This window comes from Pelecanus crispus, chromosome 5, assembly GCF_030463565.1.
Source record: "Pelecanus crispus isolate bPelCri1 chromosome 5, bPelCri1.pri, whole genome shotgun sequence".
Lineage (NCBI taxonomy): Eukaryota > Metazoa > Chordata > Aves > Pelecaniformes > Pelecanidae > Pelecanus > Pelecanus crispus.
The window spans coordinates 58,674,086-58,693,932 of record NC_134647.1 but is presented as its reverse complement, the minus strand read 5'-3'; the positions used below and the strand labels follow the sequence as shown (position 1 = coordinate 58,693,932).

Sequence of the window (19,847 nt, the reverse complement as noted above, 5' to 3'; positions counted from 1 at the left end):
GGGCAGTGCTGCACAAGTCTATTGAAAACGATCGGATTGCAGAATCAACACCTTAAATTTTCCCAGAAAACCTCCAACAACTGTTTTATGTGCATTATGACAGAATAACAAAACAAAAAGGGATGTTACAAAAATTTCAGTGTGACAATTTTTCCTGAAACTATTTTCCCATCACATTTGGCAAGCAGAGAACTAATCCTATCATCTGTCTACTCTTACACCGAGAACTGCAAACTACAATTCAATATAATACAATAACCTTCTACAATAATTATGTCCCTCTCAGAACAAAGATTAAAATAAAGTTGATTGTGCCGATTCGTACTTTCCAGAAATTACTAAAAAGCTGAGAGATTCAGACATTTTGCTTCTGGATAATAAGCCTAATATCTGTATCATGTGCAAAAGTGCAACTGTGTTTTAGAACTGAGGCCCAACTGAATACAATTTTGTTGTTAAAGAAAATATACTTGAACCCACTTAACATGGAAAACAGTGGTTCTTGGTATCTTTTAAAGTTATGCTTTACATATTTAAATCTGTTGTAAAACTGCAACTTAGTAAAAAATACAAAAAATAGAAATAAACAGAAAACAACAAAGCTTGTATATAAATTGGTTTACAATTCAAAGCACAACAGTAAGCTTCAAATAATTACACTGCAGTAACACACGAAGAGGTGGGGATGTTTTACTTAAAATACTCATTTATTTCTGCTTTTTTCTTCATGATCTGATGTCTGTTTAGCTGGTCGCAGTGTGTGCATGCATACGTTTCGCTACATCATAGACATAGGTTATGTCTGGTCGCTTCTCTGGATCCGGGTTGATGCACATATTAACTAATTGTCGCAGCTAGGAAAGGAAAATAACATGTAAGAAAGCCAACAATCCTGTCAATTAGTATTTGTGCATTATCAAATTCGAATTAATAAGAGTGGCAAAAAACAGTCAAAGATAGCAATTCTGCATAAACACACACACGCTCAACCCTCCCTCTCAACACACTGCACACAGTTTTATGCAAGCACGTATGCAACATACTCCCGCGATTTTTACATTTTGTACTGTTGTCCAGGAAAAATGATGAGCAGATTTAAGTTCTAATCCTTTTAACATACAACTTTAGACATGCATTTAGTCCCATTATACATCACTTAAATGAAAATTCCTGTGCTTTTGTGCCTGCAAACTGCAGAAGACCGAAACTCGCACGGAGAAGTTGGGACTGCTTGCTCATTCTCTCCCAATACAAGGGTTAGCTGGCAATGAATGGCATTGCTGCGTGACAGGTTCCAACAAACAAAAGGCAGTGATACTCCTTATAACACACAGTTAACCTGCAGAACCTCTTCCTGCTAGAGGCTACCAATACACATGCATTCAGAAAGCAACTGAATAAATTAAACCCACTGTGGGCTACTTAATATAAAGACACCACCTTTGACTGAGGAAGTCTCTGAACTTAAAACTGGAAGCTGGGAAAGTATTTTGGGGAAGTATCATGTTATGCTGGCCCTGTTACTCCACTTGCCCAATGCTGGAGACACAATACTGGAATAAATAACCTTTGGTCTATCTCCCAGCATCTATTCTTAGGATTACATCACTGATTTTTTTCTTTATAGAAAGAAGCACATAATTAACAAACATGTTCAAAGAAGCCTCTATCTCAGAATAAACAAGTCACTAACTAGAAAACTCCATGTTTCCACAAACACCACAATTTAATCATAGAATCATAGAATGCTTTGGGTTGGAAGGGACCTTTAGAGGTCATCTAGCCCAACCCCAATCGGGCCTTCTGTAGTGCACATATTCAGCAGAAGCAACCCCAAAGAGCTTCCTCACCACTCAGACACTTCTCATTGCTTCCACAAATTGGCAGAACAGTTGCAGGTTTATCTTCCTCCCTTGATATGCCTCAGGTGACATTAGAACTTAACATAGTCTGGAACACCTTCTGATGGGGCATCTATTTTAAATTGTGTGCATCTCCTAAGCGTTTTGTAATGTGAATACACCTGCTTCATGACAAGTTATTAAATGTTTACAATCCTTTGCAAGAGCAACTTAACCAACCCAAAAGCTCTTCCTTTACGCTTTTTAGTAGCTTTGCCAAATCCTTCAGGATCTCTTATAGCATTAGGGGGCAGAGGAACGGCACCCAAACAACAAACAAAAAAGCCAATACGTTGTGATCCACCCTTCTATGGCATTATGTCAAGTTTGGTTCAGTCTCCCTCCCAGTACTATTAGGTATGACTATTGAAAAAATCTGTAATTATTGCAACCTACACAGAGTGACCTCATCACCATGATTATTCAAAAGTAACACAGATTGCATATTCAAACCTCCCATGAGAGAGTTTCCTTCCTGCTTTTTATAAAAAGTCCAAGAAGGATTTTAAGTTAGAATTATATTCCTTTACTTTTCAGAAGATTAATTTAAATGCACAGGATAGGGACTCCAGAAGTAAGAAACATTGCATATCACTATTTAAAACTTTGCCCATTAGCCCTCGCAGAAACATTGTGTATCGTATACAATGTACAGGCTTTTCATATTTAAGAATACAAAAACTATGTCACTAGACATCCCCCTTCTTTAGAAAGAAGAGATTAATATTTAAAAATGAGATCATTAATTCTGAAAACAGTGGTCATATTGCTGGACTGAAAAGAAACATTAAATCAAAATAATCTGGAACCGACTTGCTATTTGAATCTTAAATATGCTAAGTATATTTCAGCTAATGGAGTTATAAAAGCCATCATATTGCTTCTGGCAGCCAATAAATAAAATACAATACCACTGACAGGAAAAACTATTAGCCTGTAATAACTCCAAATCATTTGGAGAACGGAATACTGGAAATCATGAACTACTGCAGGAAATAATAATTGCCAACATGTAATACAAATATGCAAAGCAAAACAATCTCCTGTAGAAGAAGCAGGTGGGACACAGTGTAAGCAACAGGCACAATGTATTAGCAGAGATGAGCAGCTTGCTATGCAACACCTCAGAAAGCCTGCATGGAAAACAGGAAAGACTGACGAACATCCAAAAACCCCAAGCCTGAAATTAGACTCAAATAAGTAAACATTTTGGAAAGAGAATAGAAGTGTAATTTATCTGGAGAATACAACATCAAATCTTGTACATATACATTTATCTTTCTCTGTGAAGACTTCCATCTGTTCGCTAGAACTGCATACAGTAAATAAAGTCTTAGTAAAAGACCATGAAGGATTGAAACCTATAAAGCTATCATCAGATAGGGGAAACAGAGTATTCTTTCTCCTCTTCTTACCAGCTGTATATCAATTAGCATGCGTAAAACAGCAGAAGTAGACCTTCAAGAAATTTACCTGTGAAAAGCATGGGAAGCCTTGTTTACCTCCAGTAGGCTACTTCATGTCTTTCTAATCCTGGCCTGTGGGTAGTTCTGATTTTGTTTTCTAAATTGAACTTTATCATCTAAAAATCAATTTCAGACTCAAACTGTTCATTAAGTCATTAAACAGGAAGCCTTCCTTCAGAGTTACTTTGTTATTTGTCACAGTATATTACAAATCAAAGCTTCAAAAAAAATGGCCAAGAAGATTCATTGCTTAGAAAGACACTGTAGCAAATGGCATTGTTACTCAAAAGTACATGTAAGGCTTTAGGTACTGTAAGTACACTTCCAAAATCCATTCACCCACATGGTGTCTTGACTGGTGGCTTTTTGCAGCTTATTTTTTTACTCTAACCAAAATGCATACATAGCTACTATTGTTAGGATGCAAGAAAGGATCCACAAGGATATGTTCATAGTAAGGGACAGTCACTGAATCAGTTTACTCAGAAATTCTCTTCCCAACATAGTGCAAGAGGTGACCTCAATTAGTGACAAACCTTCACTATTACTGTAATAAAATAAACCACAAAGTCATAGATCTCTTTTTGGCTATGAGTCTTACCATTTAAATGTTGGTCACTGCTATTACTGCAAAACCTCCTTCCCCCTCCCCAGTCCAGAATCTCAGCTGTAAGGCAGGAATGCTGAGCTGACTATGCTTGGGACACTGCACAATAACAGTATAGATTCCTGAGTAATTTCAAAATCCTTGAGCTCTTTGAGCCTGGTTATTGAACAGCAAACCTTTGGGAGAAGGTGAATTATTTTTGCTGCACAGGATGAAAACCGTTACACAGGAAGGCAGCCTTTCAGGACCGAAACTGGGACCACGCTGGATGTTAATACTTGGTTATAGCACTATTCCTTTAACTCCTACAGGAACACCCGTTTCAATATACCTGAAATCCATTTGTCAACCCCTCTAGTATTAATAAAATTTCCGATGTAGCCAAAGAGCCCAACAGTACCATGGGAAGAGGTACTGGGATTCTAAAGTCAGCCTATCATTAGAGATAGAGTAATTTTTTATTATTTGGCACAGACTGGCCAACAGGCAGGGCAGACTTATGACTGAGCTGGAGGGACCTCCTGTTGCATCCCCAAGCTGCAAACTTCCACAGCTGCTTACTGTTCTTAACCTCCTCTGTGCACTTAGCACAGCGACTGTCTTTAGCCTGGAGCTTAGCCTGACATCGGAGCACTGGGACATGCTTTCTTCAACTTTAGCAGGTTTTTCAGCTATGAAATAAATAATTATCACTCAAGCCGGGGTGGGGGGAGGTGGGGGAAGACAGAACTATGACAGGCAAGTACTTTGCATTGTTAGCCAGTTGAAAATGAGAAATTTTCATATAGGAAATTCTGGATCGAAAAAAACCTGCCAAACTCTTCTTACTCTGAATAGGAGACCTTGGAAGTCCTTTCTCAGTGTTCTCAAGCCCTAGCCCTTCTGCTGCCAACTAACACTGCCATTCTAGACCTGCTGGCTAATTCAGCCTTCGCATCTGGGTAGGAGGTAGACTACGGACTTCAGAAGTGCACCTCAATCAAAGGGGAGATTGAAAAATTTCATCTATCATGAAAACAACATGATACTAATATTGGCTGACAGGATTTTAAGAGTATTGACTGGGGGTGGCAAGGGAGCCCCAGCTTTGAATTCCCTAAAGCAGGACAGCTTTCAGTAAATGCCAAGTACTCGCCCTGGATGCCAGCCATTCTTTAGGAATATTCAAAAATTGAAATATCCAAAGTTGTTAAACATTTGAAAATCTTGGCTTATGACTCTACTGCTGAAGCAACATTTGTGAAAATACATCTTAGACTACTAGGATTTCTAATCAAAGGTTTAAAAAAAAAATTATCCATCTGTCCATCTATCTTAAGGTGCATCTTTCTGTCGCACTATTCTCTGATGACACTGATGTGATGCATTACTAAAAGGTTAGTCTTATAGAGAGTTCAAAATTTAGAAAAACTGTCACATCTTAAAACTCATTAAAATTATTTACAAAAAGTATCTCTAAAAAGCACTTGTCTTTTATCTTGTAATGAAAGTATTCACACTCCTATATCAGAGGATGCAGAGAACAACACTCAGTGAAATTTTTCTTGCAGAAAATTCGTTGTTATAAAATATGAAATGGGTTTTACTGTTCGGTGATCCCTGATCTTTACTGCTCACCGAGTGTGCTTCCAACCTGGTTAAAGGTTTGAAATCTAAATTTCCAGTACAGGTGAAACATTTAGGACAGTATCCTAACATCACATGCTTGTTTGTCTCTGCTTTTTTACAGTTCATGCCAGCACAGGTTTTTTCATCCAAGGAAAAAAAAAAAAAGGTATATTTTGGTGCAGTAAACATATCTATTTTTCCACGTACCTTAGCAAAGACACAGGTCTTCATATCAGAACACAAAAAAATGTTCCCATTATCGTCTCCATAGTTGATCACTTCTTTTAAGTAACTATTTTCATACCTATCTTCATACCTATCATAGCTCTGATTCTCTCATTATGTTTTAAAATAACTTATGTGTATTTTGCAAATAACTGGTTTATCCAAGGTGCAGAAGTACGTGTCTGCTTTGAAATAAAGAACACATAACATGTTGTGCTCTGCATCTGCTTGCAACACTAGAAACTATACAGATGTAAGTAAAAGGTGGAATCTCTTTCCCCATCCAAACTCTAAGACAAGACCTTCTGTCTGGGCCAGACTTTGATATTTGCCCCTTGGCTGGGAATCCGCATATCCAACTTCACACTTAGCTGCAGTGAAGTAGCCCTGCAGGCAGGCCAACTTCAACGAACCACTAGTGGTATCATCATTAAAATCCTGCTGAAGGTCACCATGGAAACCGCCTGCTGAGGCTTCGCTGCTGCACTCGGCATCTCCTAATCAGCTACCATGTGAAATGCAAATTCAGACAGTCTGAAAATTAGTCAAGAAGAATAGAGGATGAGGATGCAGATATGTGAAATATTCATGCGCTTCATGGAAAAAGGAAGACAGCATGAATGACACAACAAAGAACGGCCCCTGACATTCTTGCTATCATTTAGTATTATTGTTCACACCCTACTGTATTTCCAGGCCTCCAGTTCTGAAGTTGGTTATATGAACTGCCATATTTATAGTCCACAATAAATAATAATTAAAAATGGCCCAGGTAAAATGACTAATTGGAAAACCCACAAAGAGGTAGAATGCATAAATTACACAACAGATCATTATTTCATCCTTTGTAACTTCACTGAATTATCTTTTTAAGTGCAGGTTTCTTCATAAAAGTGGAAAAACTGTCACTATAAATACAAAACAAAACAAAATACTGGGCAGTAATCTTTTATTAATAGTCCAATCACTGTCTTTGAATGTAAAAAAATTTAAGGTTCAGAATTACAACCCCTACTCTAAGTGAAATTGCACAATTCTTTATGTTTATTAAAAGTATTTCAGTGCTCGTGTTTATTTGCGTTTTCAAAGTAATCTTTAATTCATGTAGGCTGAATTAAATTAGAATTGGTTACTAATACGTGTTGTTTGGTTTACAGCTTCTATCAGTTTGCCCTGTTCTTTTCAAAGTGGGAAAGTATTTCAAAACTGGCATCTCGGAACATTAACAAACAAACATTTATATTTTTTCATTCTGCTACTCGCATTAAGAAAAATATTTATTTTGTTTAGTTTCTTTTCATTTTAGAGCTTAAAAAAGCAAGTACCCCCATACATACATTAATGACAGTAAAGAACTGCTATCTATCAGCTTAAAACAAACGCTGCTGTGATATGCATGAGTATATTGTTCAAATTCAATTATATTTTGTATGCCTATATTTCTCTGAAATTTACTACTACTGTTGTCAAGAACCACTCTCTCTTGCAAAAGAACTGCCGTTCAATTGTATCGAAAGGCACATTGCAGTTTTATAATGTAGACAAATGGGAACTAAACAATTCATTTTTACTAGTGAGTTACATTACATCTATTTTAATCCAAGCACCTAGAGAAACAAGGCTAGCGCACTAATTTACTGTGCAACATAAGCTTGTATAGTTGTGCTTTTTGAAAAGCATACAATAGATGTAAGACTCAGTCCCATTCTGGCATGTAGAACATATCATTGTGCATTCTGGGAAAGCATTTTGTCATACTTGCAAGGAAGTTCAATGAAACTAAGAAGCTAAAGTATGAGGTTTCCATCATGAATCCCCCGAAATTGAGAATCATATCATTGACTTGTTTTGACAGGAACATTTAAGCAAGTTCAACAAGCAAACACTTATGGGCATAATCTGCAAATAACATAAATCACACAAGTTCATCTACTTCCCCAGAAGTGTGCCAGCTTACATAAACCAAGGATCTAGCCCATGAAAAGGAAAATTTCTTACTTCCTCTGAATAGTGATCTGAAGGGAGAGGTGGGTAGTCACACTGTTCTATCTTCTTGCACAGGGAGTACAAGTTCATTTTATCACCATAAAAGGGACTCTGCAGCGCAGCCATCTGTTTAAAGAAAATGTACAGTTTTGTGTTTTTAAGTAAACCTGTTTTGTCATAAAATCTGGAATACTAACAAATCAAAAGTGATTTTTATCAACTTTTGATTCCCTGCTTAGAAGTGTCACAGTGCTAAAAACAGAAGTTCCAAAACTATTACTGTAACCACTGTGTGTACTTATTCTATGTCACACAGTCATACCTGTCACAATCCTTATATTGCAATATTTGAACTGTACATTAATAAAACCATTACTGTAGAGTGTGAAGAGAAATTGAGTAGTTTCCGATACTGCTGTGAGCATGGAGGGTCCTTGTACCACGAGGGAGGCAAAAAACCCCAAAAACCCACAATGTCATTTTCCTTTTAAGACCTTTTGGAAAAAAGCATAATTTATTTGAAAACACTATCTGATCTAAAGCAGTACTGTATAGTGAAAATGCTGGATAACAGCAGTAGATTTTGTAACCTTCCATAGCTATTACTAGACTTCGATAAAGCTTTTTTTTTTTTTTTAAGCAAGAAAACTAAAGGTAATATCTATACTTCCAAAAAAACCCAAACCCAAAAACTTCGTAATTCAGTATGTTACTCAAAAATACTTTAAAAAAAAAATCCCAAAACATCATCAGAAGTGCAGAACTGGCACCCATGACTATAATTTACATTTCTAATACAAGAGTATCTGTTGGAGAGCACTTAAATAAATGATCGGCTTAAGACCATCATTAGTAAACCTATGCTTTATTTCCAGACAATGTTACAACTTGACATTTAAGGTGGAAACAAATGCTATGCTTAGCAGGATTACAAATTTGAAAATTCATTTAAAATCGCTCCATTCTGTTCAAAGCCTTCTAAGTCTTTGAACCGCAGCAGCACGAATGCTGCTTTGAGTGCAGTGCTGCCCCAAAGTCAGTCACCCTTTTCTACATGTGCTAATAAGTTTGATTTTGGAAGGACAATGTGTGCATTCCCCAGACAGGCAGAGTGTGTGTGAAACACGCTAGTCCATGCTGTGCTACTCAGTGAGCTTCAGCAGGGACAGGACAAGCTGAAAATGGCTCTCATCTGTCTTGTGGTCTTCCAGATAGTAGTTTAACTCTTTCATGTCTAAGCACCAATATCACCAAGGGAAAATGTATGAAGCAAATTACCAAAATTTACTTTATATCTGATAAAAATGCTCTTAAACAGTTCAGTACTTTTTCATATTACCTTCAAGTAAGAATGATTTTAAAGCTCCTAAAACAAATACCATACTACAGTTCCATCCTACACTACTCCCAAAAATTCTGTATTACCAAAATAATGTTAATTTTTTGATTTACATGACATTGTCTCTTACCTTAAAAAGAATGTTAAAAACGCAAGCTGAAGACCGAAAAAGAAATGAAAGAAAGAAAAAAAAAAGAAAAATCAACTGCAGGATCTGTACACATGCAGAAATTCTAAATAAATGCACAGATACTCATTTTCGTACTCTAGGTGTTCATTAAAAAGTACTTTTGTTTGAATGCTGCAGAGTGTTAAAAAAATTCTGAATGTCCCCTAAGGAGTTAAAACAGGAATACTATATTTTCATGCATCTCCTGCTTTGACAGATGAAAAATGTCAACTGTCCTGTTTTTATTTTCAAGCTTTTGCACTATTCATCTGGTTCATTAGTGCATCTCGCTGCTGCCCCTGACAGCTGCTCGCCCTCTCCTCCCAGCAGCTGAATTTTTCAGGCTAATTTGATCCTCCACACTGAGACGATCGCTAGAATGATTGACTTGCTCCCTGACCTCCAGGGTCTGACTTTCCTGATTAGTATTCCGGGGGTGTCTGAGGGACGAAAGCCCACTGTCTGTCTTCGGGGCTGGTGGCAGCTCGCTCTCTCTCTTTTTTTTCTTTTTTTTTTTTTTTTTTTTGAACTGTAAGCCACCAACCTACAACCCTGTAAGGATGCAATTGCTACGCTGAACAATAAAAGGAAATGTGTAAAACCTACTTTTCCGTGTAAAGGTCCATGTAGCAAAAGCACAGCATCTTGATTTTAATTAGTAAAGTCTACTTTGTTGCATATCAATTAAAACTCTAGTGGTAGTGTTTTTGAGGTTTCAGAAATACCTGAGGCTCTAAAAAAAAAAAAATCAGACTTTAAAATATACTTTTAAAAATCTTACTGGCCACATAGTTAGCTTTGAATAATGGACTGTAACATAGGCCAGAAATAATAATTTTTAAAAACAACATACATTATAGCAAATTAGTCTGAACTTAAAACAACTGAAAAGAGTTTAGCAACAATTAAGCATTTATTGAGAAGTGATAAACACGCCACAGCTTTTCTCCAATTAAGCTGGAGAGAATCCAGAGCACATATGAACACATATCAACATGAAATCAATATAATAAAACACGCTAAAATGCAGGCAATAGACGTATCACAAAACAATACCCAGCACAAAGCTGCACGGATAATAAAAATCCCACACATTAGTCCATGCATGTCTTCAAGAACCTGAAGTAACCACTTTCAAATATTAAAAAAGAGAGAGAGAGAGAGAGAGAAAGAAAGAAAAATGCAAAGCATACATTTTGAGCTTACTATACCTAAAATTTCAAAATTACATCTCAATGATCAAAAAAACCCCTAAAATCCCACACCAAAAAACACCCCACCACAAACATCTGGTATGTTGTAGAATTAACTAAATGGGATAAATGCAACTCAAAAAATTAAAAGCTATAGTTGAAGACACTGCCATATACTACAGCTATATAATATAATATATAGCAACTGTAAGTATCCTAATAATTGCTTTATTTTTACAATGAGAGAAAAAACCGAACACACCACCATATCAACTTAAAAACCATCCCGGAAAAACTTCTAAAATAAATAAAAAGAGAACGGTATTTAAAGATGCTCAATTAATCAATGGAATTAAGGTATTTAGCTATTTTGAAATTATTTTCCAGATCAAAGACGAATTTAATATTCACATAGGTGTTTAATATACTGTACCAGCATGAAAGCAGCAAGCTCAAAAAAAAAAATCCTTAGAAAAGTGCTATTGATTTCTATCCAGCAATTTTATTTCATGTAACACAGAAGAAAAAATAACCTTAAACATGTTTAGTTTATATATAATTAGTTATTCAAGGGCTTCATTTGTTTGTTTCCAGATTTAAAGAAATCCTCGAGAAAACCAATGAGGGGAAAAGAAGTAGTAATACCGAAAAATCCTCATCTACATTTATGCAATCTTTAGGCTTCTGCTTGCACAAGTGGGTAAAGTAGAGCATTAAAACTGATGGAATACTAAGGAATCCCAACATGGGATTAAGTTTCAGTTCAGGATTTAAACTTCTAAATACTTGCTATCCGGTATTGGACTTCATTCCTGTGAATTGTCCCAAAGATTTAGAAGCAACAGCTATACATAGATCTGTAAACTCTGCAGAATTGCAATACAGCTACTCACCCTTTTAATATTCAAAGGAACATGTTTAGTGATAGAACGTAAACTAATATTATTGGAGACAATTCACCTAGTAGTAACATACAACTTTAACAGGCTGGCAATGTTTCCTACAAAATCCTAAAATAACAGGAGGTGCCAATCCTGTTGAGTATGAGTTAAATGAGTTCTGCTGACTCACTGAGGCAGGTGGCTTGCAGGTAAATGAAAAGTGAGTTCAGTATATTAGTTTTTACCTGGAACATGACTAGAAAGACTTCACTGCCATTGCTGATGGAAAGAATTTTTTTTCCAGCATCCTTCAACACAAGTGTTTACTCTTTTGATCAACAAATGATATGCAAAGAACTTTGAAGATGTAGTTGCCTTAGAAGCCTACCTGTTCTTCAGACCTTCATTCACCTCAATTTCAATTTGCCCTGTATCTTTGTTTTCTCACAAAATAACATAATTTAAAATTATGTGTCACCTTCCAATCTGAACCATATTAATACAGAAATTAACCAATAATTATAGTTTAACCAACTGGAGGAGAAGAAAGAGTAGAAAAGTTACATATGTCTGTGCAGAAGAAGTCATTATCTTGGAAGTTCATCCAACCTAGTAGTAGTAAGTACAGAGTAACCCTTTTTTATTGTTTTACTTAGGTTTTAAATACTTTTAAAGAAATTAAACTTGTATTAAAATAACTATATTGCAGTTTTTGAAAGCATTAGTTGCATACTCGTCAGTCCCACTATTTCTCAATGCATTTATTACCAAAATCATATAATCAGCATAGGCCGTTAAAACACCTACAACGATTTTACATGTGCTTGCCATTATTCATTTATTAATCCTTCAGTTATGCCCAATCTTCAACAAATTGCCATAAAATCTTTGTAGCAAGCCCAGTAAAAAGCAAGTCTTGACTAACACAAAAATAAAAGCATTTCATATGCTGAAGTTATGTATTCTCATTGCTAATATTCAAGACAGACATAGAATATAATATAACAAAAATATACAAATAGATCCTGAAACAGTACTTAATATATTTGGGGGGCAGGGGAAGGGGGAGGGTGATGGAGAGCACAACAGTGTTACGTTCACTGTATATATCAATATTACCTCATACAGCAGACAGCCTAGAGACCAGATGTCAGATTTGAAGTTGTAACCATTTTCGTGTATTCTCTCTGGAGACATATAATAAGGTGTACCAACTGCAATAAATACACAAGTATTTTTGAATAAAAATTTCTGTTGTTATATAGTAGTAGAAGTACAGTTTTCCTGGCTGAAAAACATTTTTCCATCTTCTATAGTTCTCATTTTGCTACACATATAATTTCAATTCATACTTACGACTCTTCAGTTTGATAAAAATACACATGAATTAGATATCTATTTCATCCAATGCAGCTTTATTTTCACTACTGATATCTAATTGCCAGAATTATTCAGTTGTAGAATACTTCCAATTTTTGCTTTTAAAGCAGCTCAAAAGTAATTATTTTTTTCTGAAGAGAACCAAGGGAACATACTACCCGTGCGTGCCGCACACACCCCCCCCCCCCTCCCTTTCCAAACTTATCACTGTGACTGGAAATAACAACAGCTAGAAATTCTCTTCCATGGCTTGGGTTTTTTTGTTTGGTTTTGGTTTTTTGTTTGGTTGTTTTTTTTTTTTTTAAATGAGTTGTCCGTTCTTTTGAGAATATACAAATCTGAAAAAGCTGCTTTTGCAACTAATAAACACGATTTAGTTTGAAAATCTGAAACTAAAATTGAGCCTGAAATCCAGGATCTTCAGCTTCCCAGAGAGGAAGGCAGGAAAACCCGCGAGCCCAGCAGAAGCCAAGGTTCCTGTGAGCGACTCGGCCATCTGCTGCAGGACCAGACTCTGCGAGGGCTTTTCAGCTCCCAAATCTGTGGCTGTCCCGGCTTAATCCTGCCTCAGAGCTGCGGGCTCTGGAGACATCTGCTCTTGAAAAGCAGCATTTACTACGACTGTCCCAGAGCAAATTTACATTGGATACTCCAGGACATCTCTCCCCTCGATTTTAATCAGACTCTACTCATCTGTGGCAAGTTACTTGGAAGAGAAAAATTCTGAGAGATGTTTCAGTTCTGTAAAAGAAGCCATTAAAAAAGTAAGTTTCTGAGTGATGGGTTCATATGTGACAGATCAACAAAAAGAAGAAGTTACAAAAAATAATGGTACTGGCAACTTTGATGCATTGTCTCTGAACTTTCTCCCTATATCCCCCCCAAAATGACTGCCTAACAGCAAAATGAGTCACAGATCTATGTAGATTTTTACTTCAATTTTGTGTGGAATATTTTCTTAGGTACTGAATCCAGATGATGAAAACCAACTGAATTCTGTCAATTCAATACAAATTGACCTTATTTTAAAATGAAACATCTTGCAACACAGCCAGAGATTAAAATCAGCACTCTCACTGCAAACTACAAAAATTAGAGTATGAACCTCACATAATTTTATTTAACACAGATCTTGCATCACTTCTGCGCTTCTGAATTAGCCTCATCTATTCAGAATTCATCTCTGTATGAATACTGGAAACAGAGATATAGTGAATAGACAAGTGGTCTCAAATCTAAACAATCAGGTTAATAGTTTTAGTTGATCAGACTAATAATTTTACTCTACTCGTTTCCTACAGTTAAGGGTTTTGCTTTGCCAGTGTGCCCTGTCTTTTAGAAAGGCTGATATCTCAACCTGTATCATACTTTCTTAGGGAGGATGGGCACAGGAGGGAAGTACTTTCCTACTCGAAAGGCCCAGCTTGGATTAGGAAACCCAGTACCACCTTAACCCAGGTCAGGCCACTGCTGCTGATAACCCATGATTTCAACGGATCTCCTTCTTCGCAAACAATACTGAAAACCAATTTAAACTGAGAACATGCTCCTCTAACAGATGTACAAGGACAGAGGTCCCATATTGCATCCTACAATGGATTTGGCCCCTAAATATTTCAAGGGAGACTTCCAGCCCCAGGAAAGCAGAGGGTGCCGCAGCCCCTCTCCCTGGAGGCTCCCGTAGCGCTGGCCTGAGGAATCACTGAAGCTCTGAACTGAGACTGCGAAAGATCAAGAGCTTAAAAGGAGAAAGGCTGGGGAAAGGCAACTCAAAATGATGGAGTACTCTGATGACCACTTATTCTCATGGGATGTGTGTATTCACCTACAACAGAGGAATGGTCAAGAGGGATGGTCTTTTACCTGTGAAAGAACAGGCACGCAGATGGGTGGACTGTAGCACCAAATGGTCACCAGAATATCCAGAAGCAACTCTGTTATTCTAATGTATCAACAGCAGTAGTTTAATAGGTGTTTAATGACAGCTATCTTAAAATTGGAAACTGTAATTAAACAACATTTGGCATGACACAGCTTTCATATTTTTATTATCCTTACTGTTGTACTTCCCCCTTAATTTTTTTCTTTTTTCTTTTTTTAATTTTTTTTTCTTTTTCTTTTTTTTTTTTACTCCAAGGACTTGTGAGCTTGGACACCTCTGAAAACTTTCAGCTGTATTTTGCACCACTAATTAATGCACTGGTTTAGTATATTCTGATGCTTTGTTGGCAGAATTCCTCTAACAACAAAAAGTAAATTTAATAGTAATCTGGTGGTTAGCTGGTTACAGCAGCAGTGCCTTTGCTGCTCTGAGACATCACGCAAGTAGTTGGCAGTGAGTAATGTGCCAGAAAGAGGCTTCACAGAATCCACAGGGGGCAGCTGAAAACACAGAGGTTTGAAGGTTCATAGTTTACCAAAAGCAAAGGTAATTTTAACCAGTAGCTCTGGGAAGCCTGCTGATACATTAGGGTCTGACATGACTGTGGAAGATTGATGATAGTGAAAAAGAAGAACAAATGCTATCATTTTACAGCATTTAGCCTAGTGTAACACCTTAACTGCAATACAACCTGAAGCCCCCGATGACCAACAAGTGAAAGGAATTGAAATTACAGTTATATTAGTCACTGAATCACAAAAACAACCTGAAGAACTAGACATCATTACTACTTGTAAACTGTTTTTAACAGAACATGACACAAAAGATTCATTATTCTGACATTCAGGAACTACTGAAGGCATTGCAAAGATTCTTTAAAATGGTGAGCAATCTTAGTACATAGCTGTACTGCTGGCAAGCAACTACCAGATGTGATTATACGTTATGTTTCCTTCCTGGATCAATTTTTTTTTTTTTTTCCCCCGTTAAGTCAAATGCAGCATCAAAATACTATAAAGGCATGCAACTTTCTTTACTCATCTGAAGAAACAGAGGTGGGATAATACATAAAAGCACAGGCACCTTAATGTGTTAAGAAGAAAATCTGTAACTTTAGCATTCTGTACACTGCATTTGCACATCTCCGATAACCTGCAGGTCTGAATGGTAATCTCCTTGAAAATGGCCTGGGTCAAATAAACTGCTTCCTCAGAACCTGCTGCTCTGGAGCTCCCTCCCTTTAAAGATGCTGCAGATGCAGAAAGTGTTGTTTCTTTATGCAAGTTTTCTGCTATTGGGAGAGGCAATGGACATAATGGAAATGGTGGTTATTAGGGGGCAGGAAGCTGGATCTGAAGGATCAGAGGCAAAGAAACGATTATGAAGAAGGGAGTTATGATAGAAACAGTCAATCTTATTACCTGCATAAACACATACCTGACACTGCAGCTGAGTTAAAGAGGAGAGGGTGTTCACTTGAAAACCAACAATGCATCGAGGGGTTGAATAAAATACAGTAACTAGCTCTAAGTACTATCAAGCATTTTTAAGCTGGGAGAAAAATCTGCCTGGTAAATGTTAATACTACTTATACAAAACAATGTAATGGCTGATTCAGAAGGTGTTTAATAGGCTAGTTTTAAAAAAGGCCATATAATTGTTAGTGGTATTCCATGCATTAGAATAGGTAACTATGTGAGTTCAGGAAGGTGGCTAAAATCACTTTAGCAACTCCTCCAATTTTCAAAGAATTCCAAAACAAGACTTCAGTTAAAAAAAAGGCCCAATTTTAAGTAATCAAAACATGTGGTTTACGAATGACTTAATGTCCATGAGATCACAGGAATTTTATAATACAGAGTTCAACACAACATGCAAGTGCTTAACAAGATGAATGGTTGATGCTGAAGATAGACAAACTAAGTAACAAATAGGCTGCAGTTATGGAACAGTGAGGGTAACCAACCACTGATACAACAAATTCTCCATAACTACAATTTTTTTTACTTATTTATTTTAATATAGGTGTAGGAGATTTCTAAGTCATAGGCTCATTTTCTACCACAGATACAGGACCTAAAATACTGCACTTACCTAAAGTCATTCTGCAACCTAGCCTACCTTATGCAAACAGTCTAACTGCAGAAATCAATCTATAAATATCTTGGATTATTTTATAATGTAGCATTGTAACAGCACAATAATTTATCTTCAGCTTTCAAACTACTGTAAGAGATCTCAGGTTTTTGCACATAAAATAAGAGCTGTTTTAATACAGCTTCTTTGATGAGTGCAATGGATCAGCTGCAGATTTCCTTGCTAGCCTTCCTGTACACAGAGGGTGCAGGCTCTCAGAACATTTTGGTTGAGAGCAGGAAAGTAAGAGCTTATTCTATTTACAGCAAAACAGTGCTGCATGCCACTGCCTCAGCACTGGCTTTGACACCCTCTGCTGGGTTAGAGGTCCATATGTAAGAGGAAAGGAGAGTATTTGCACACATTTTTACAAGGTATTTTATTCCCCACAACCTGCATGAGTTGACAGTCAAATCCCTCATAACACAGCTCTGTGAGTACCATGTAAATGACTGAAGTTGTCAAACCACAGAACACTAGAATTCAATACAGATGATCCTTTGCTTTCAAACATTTTAAAGATTGCAGATCTGCTCCTTTGCCCTGCAGGAAGGTATTCACATCATGGCAGCAGCATCCACCTGGATAGCATACTGTGAAGCCCTCTAGCACAACCACACTGGAGAACTGAAGTGATTTTTTTTTTCTCCCTAATTGAAATACTGAAATCCACTGAATGGCTAACAAAGGTAAAAAAAACCCCACACACTTCCATGAGCTGGCCTCAGAATTGCCATTTCAAACAGCATAAGGCCTGGCATTCAGCCATTACAAAAAAAAAAAAAAAAAAAAACACCAAAAAAAAACACCAACAAAAAATACCCCTACCACACACAGTCATAGGGAAAGGAATAAGACGACTTTCTTCAATCATCTTACCCTTTCTAATATAAAGTCCTCTGAAACCAAGAAATTTTGTCAAGTTTGTATCAAATCAACAATACCAAATGCCTCCACTTCCTCTGCATTTTTGGAAGAAAGATTTCTATTTTCAAAAAGGTATATACACACCACAATAGAAAATTCTACTGTTTTGATAAGGCTGTATAGAAAGAGTTAAGAACATTAACAAACTCTGTCCAGTGCAGTATTTTCATTTGTTTCAAATGGACCATCAGCAAGTATTCTAATTAAATCAGTATTATTCATAATTAGCAGTTAGAAGCTGTAGCTAATGAAAATTTTAGTACATTTCTTTATCTCTGAAAGCCTGAATCTAGTTTGCTACTGAAATTTTTATAAAGCCTGTAAACAAGTATAAATTGCTACACATAATATGTTTGTAATTCACCGGGTTTTGTGCACCAAAGGTTTATGGAATCATAAAAAGATACAACTTTGAAAGAAATTTCAGGAAAACCAGCATCAGAAACTGCATGAGAAGTTAATTTTAAAAAGTGGTCTCTGCTACTGACATGATAAATCAAGAGTGTCACTGTCTCCACTGTAGCTTAAGTTAACAGCTGAACAACACCTTTTTCCTAGGCTGAATTCTGACATCAGGTCATAATTAAGAGGGAAATGGGAGAAGAGGAGATGGGGGGGAAAGAAAATAAAAAAACAACAGCTCTTCTACCAAGACACAACATTAGAAACAAAGCTTCCATCCCCTTAACCCCCGCTCTCTGGATGATTCTTGTATTTGTAAGAGACGAGCTTTAAAGGGCTTGGGGGTTTCACACTGTTTTTAGCTCTAGCTCAGTCTTCAGTCCCTTTGCAACCATTTCCCTGCAACGAGCCAAAATAACCCAGGGTTGAAGCAGTTTGTTCCTCTTTAACTTCCTGACATCTGCCTCAGAACACAAGTCTAGCTCTCCCACCCTCGGAACTGACTTTTGCCTTCTTCATGCGCTCCTACCCACAGATTAGGATTTACAGCTTCCTGCAAATACAGTCCAGGAGCAGCTCCCTCTTCACACTGCTTGTTTCCATCCTTCTTCCATTCACAGGCAATAGCAGGACCCAACTACAACAAGTAAGATCTCCACAGTGCTGCTAGAGACAGCCACTGGGCTACGACAGCAGCATGAACAGCAGCACTTTATATAATGCACTGTGCCATGAACTAGTATCAGCTCTTTAGGGTTATATCTTAACTTAAATATGGAACCCAAGCACATTTCCAGTCTGGTCTCACTATTTCTCCTCTGTCTCTTTCTCTCTCTTTTTTATTAATGCAAGATTGCATATCTGTGTCCGAGTTTCACCTCAGTCCTATTAAGATCTCAGCACTTACTCGTGGTTTTGACTATACCAGTAACGGTATGCACCAAACATGATAAAAACAGGAGGGTACAAAGAAGTGACCAAAGGTTTTCTGGAAGACAGGGAAGTAAGGATGGTATCAAAAATTTCCTTTCTAAAATAGTTTTTTTTGGCTGTTAACACAAGTATTGTCCACACCTCAAATGTAGTATAAACATGCTGAACATCAATCCTCTCTCTTTTTCCCACACTCCACTGATAACTGGGACTATCTGAATAAAGTTAAATTAAGAGATGAGGAAAAACGTGGCATATTTTAATCCAAGGAGTCTGATATTTCACAGCCTAATTAGAAACATCAGTGTCTGAGCAAACACAATTCTTTGTGTGTCCTTCCATGGCCCTAAGATAAGGATTGTAAGTATAACTTCACCATTCTTGGCTTTCTTAGATATTATCCTCCCTATCATGCACTCTTGTCAAACATATAAAAATATCCAAATGCTTATTTACAGAATTGTCACCTGTCATTTGTTAAAAATTCTCACTGAGTAGCATTTGAATTGATTTTATCTATCTGTATTCAAGTATCAGTAAGGTCATCTGCCTACCTCAATACCCTTTACAAGGAAGAGCAGACAATTCTGGATGCTGCCATCAATGGCCCTGCTCGAGGGGTCTAAAAGTTCATTTCACACCCTCTGCAGTCAGTGAACAGGCTTGAATTCAGCAACCACTAAACACAGCCACTTCAGCAGAAGTTAAGACTTTTTTTTTTATTAATTCTTCAGTTAAGAATTTTTTCTTAACTAAAAAAAACCCCTACATAACCGTACTATAAACACTAATTCTTACATTTCTCTTTAAAG

At 36.9% G+C, this 19,847-nt stretch overlaps 1 protein-coding gene across 1 annotated transcript in view; it reads right to left on the bottom strand.

The window, feature by feature from the left end:
• Positions 1-743: 743 nt before the first annotated feature.
• The window catches only part of NEK7 (NIMA related kinase 7), a 53,808-nt gene continuing 34,704 nt past the window's right edge, over positions 744-19,847 (bottom strand). The window contains exons 7-9 of the mRNA XM_009477668.2: positions 12,495-12,589; positions 7,806-7,919; positions 744-854 (exon numbers count right to left, since the gene is read on the bottom strand). Of these exons, the coding sequence (XP_009475943.1) occupies positions 744-854; positions 7,806-7,919; positions 12,495-12,589 (320 nt within the window). The remainder of the gene's footprint in view (positions 855-7,805; positions 7,920-12,494; positions 12,590-19,847) is intronic.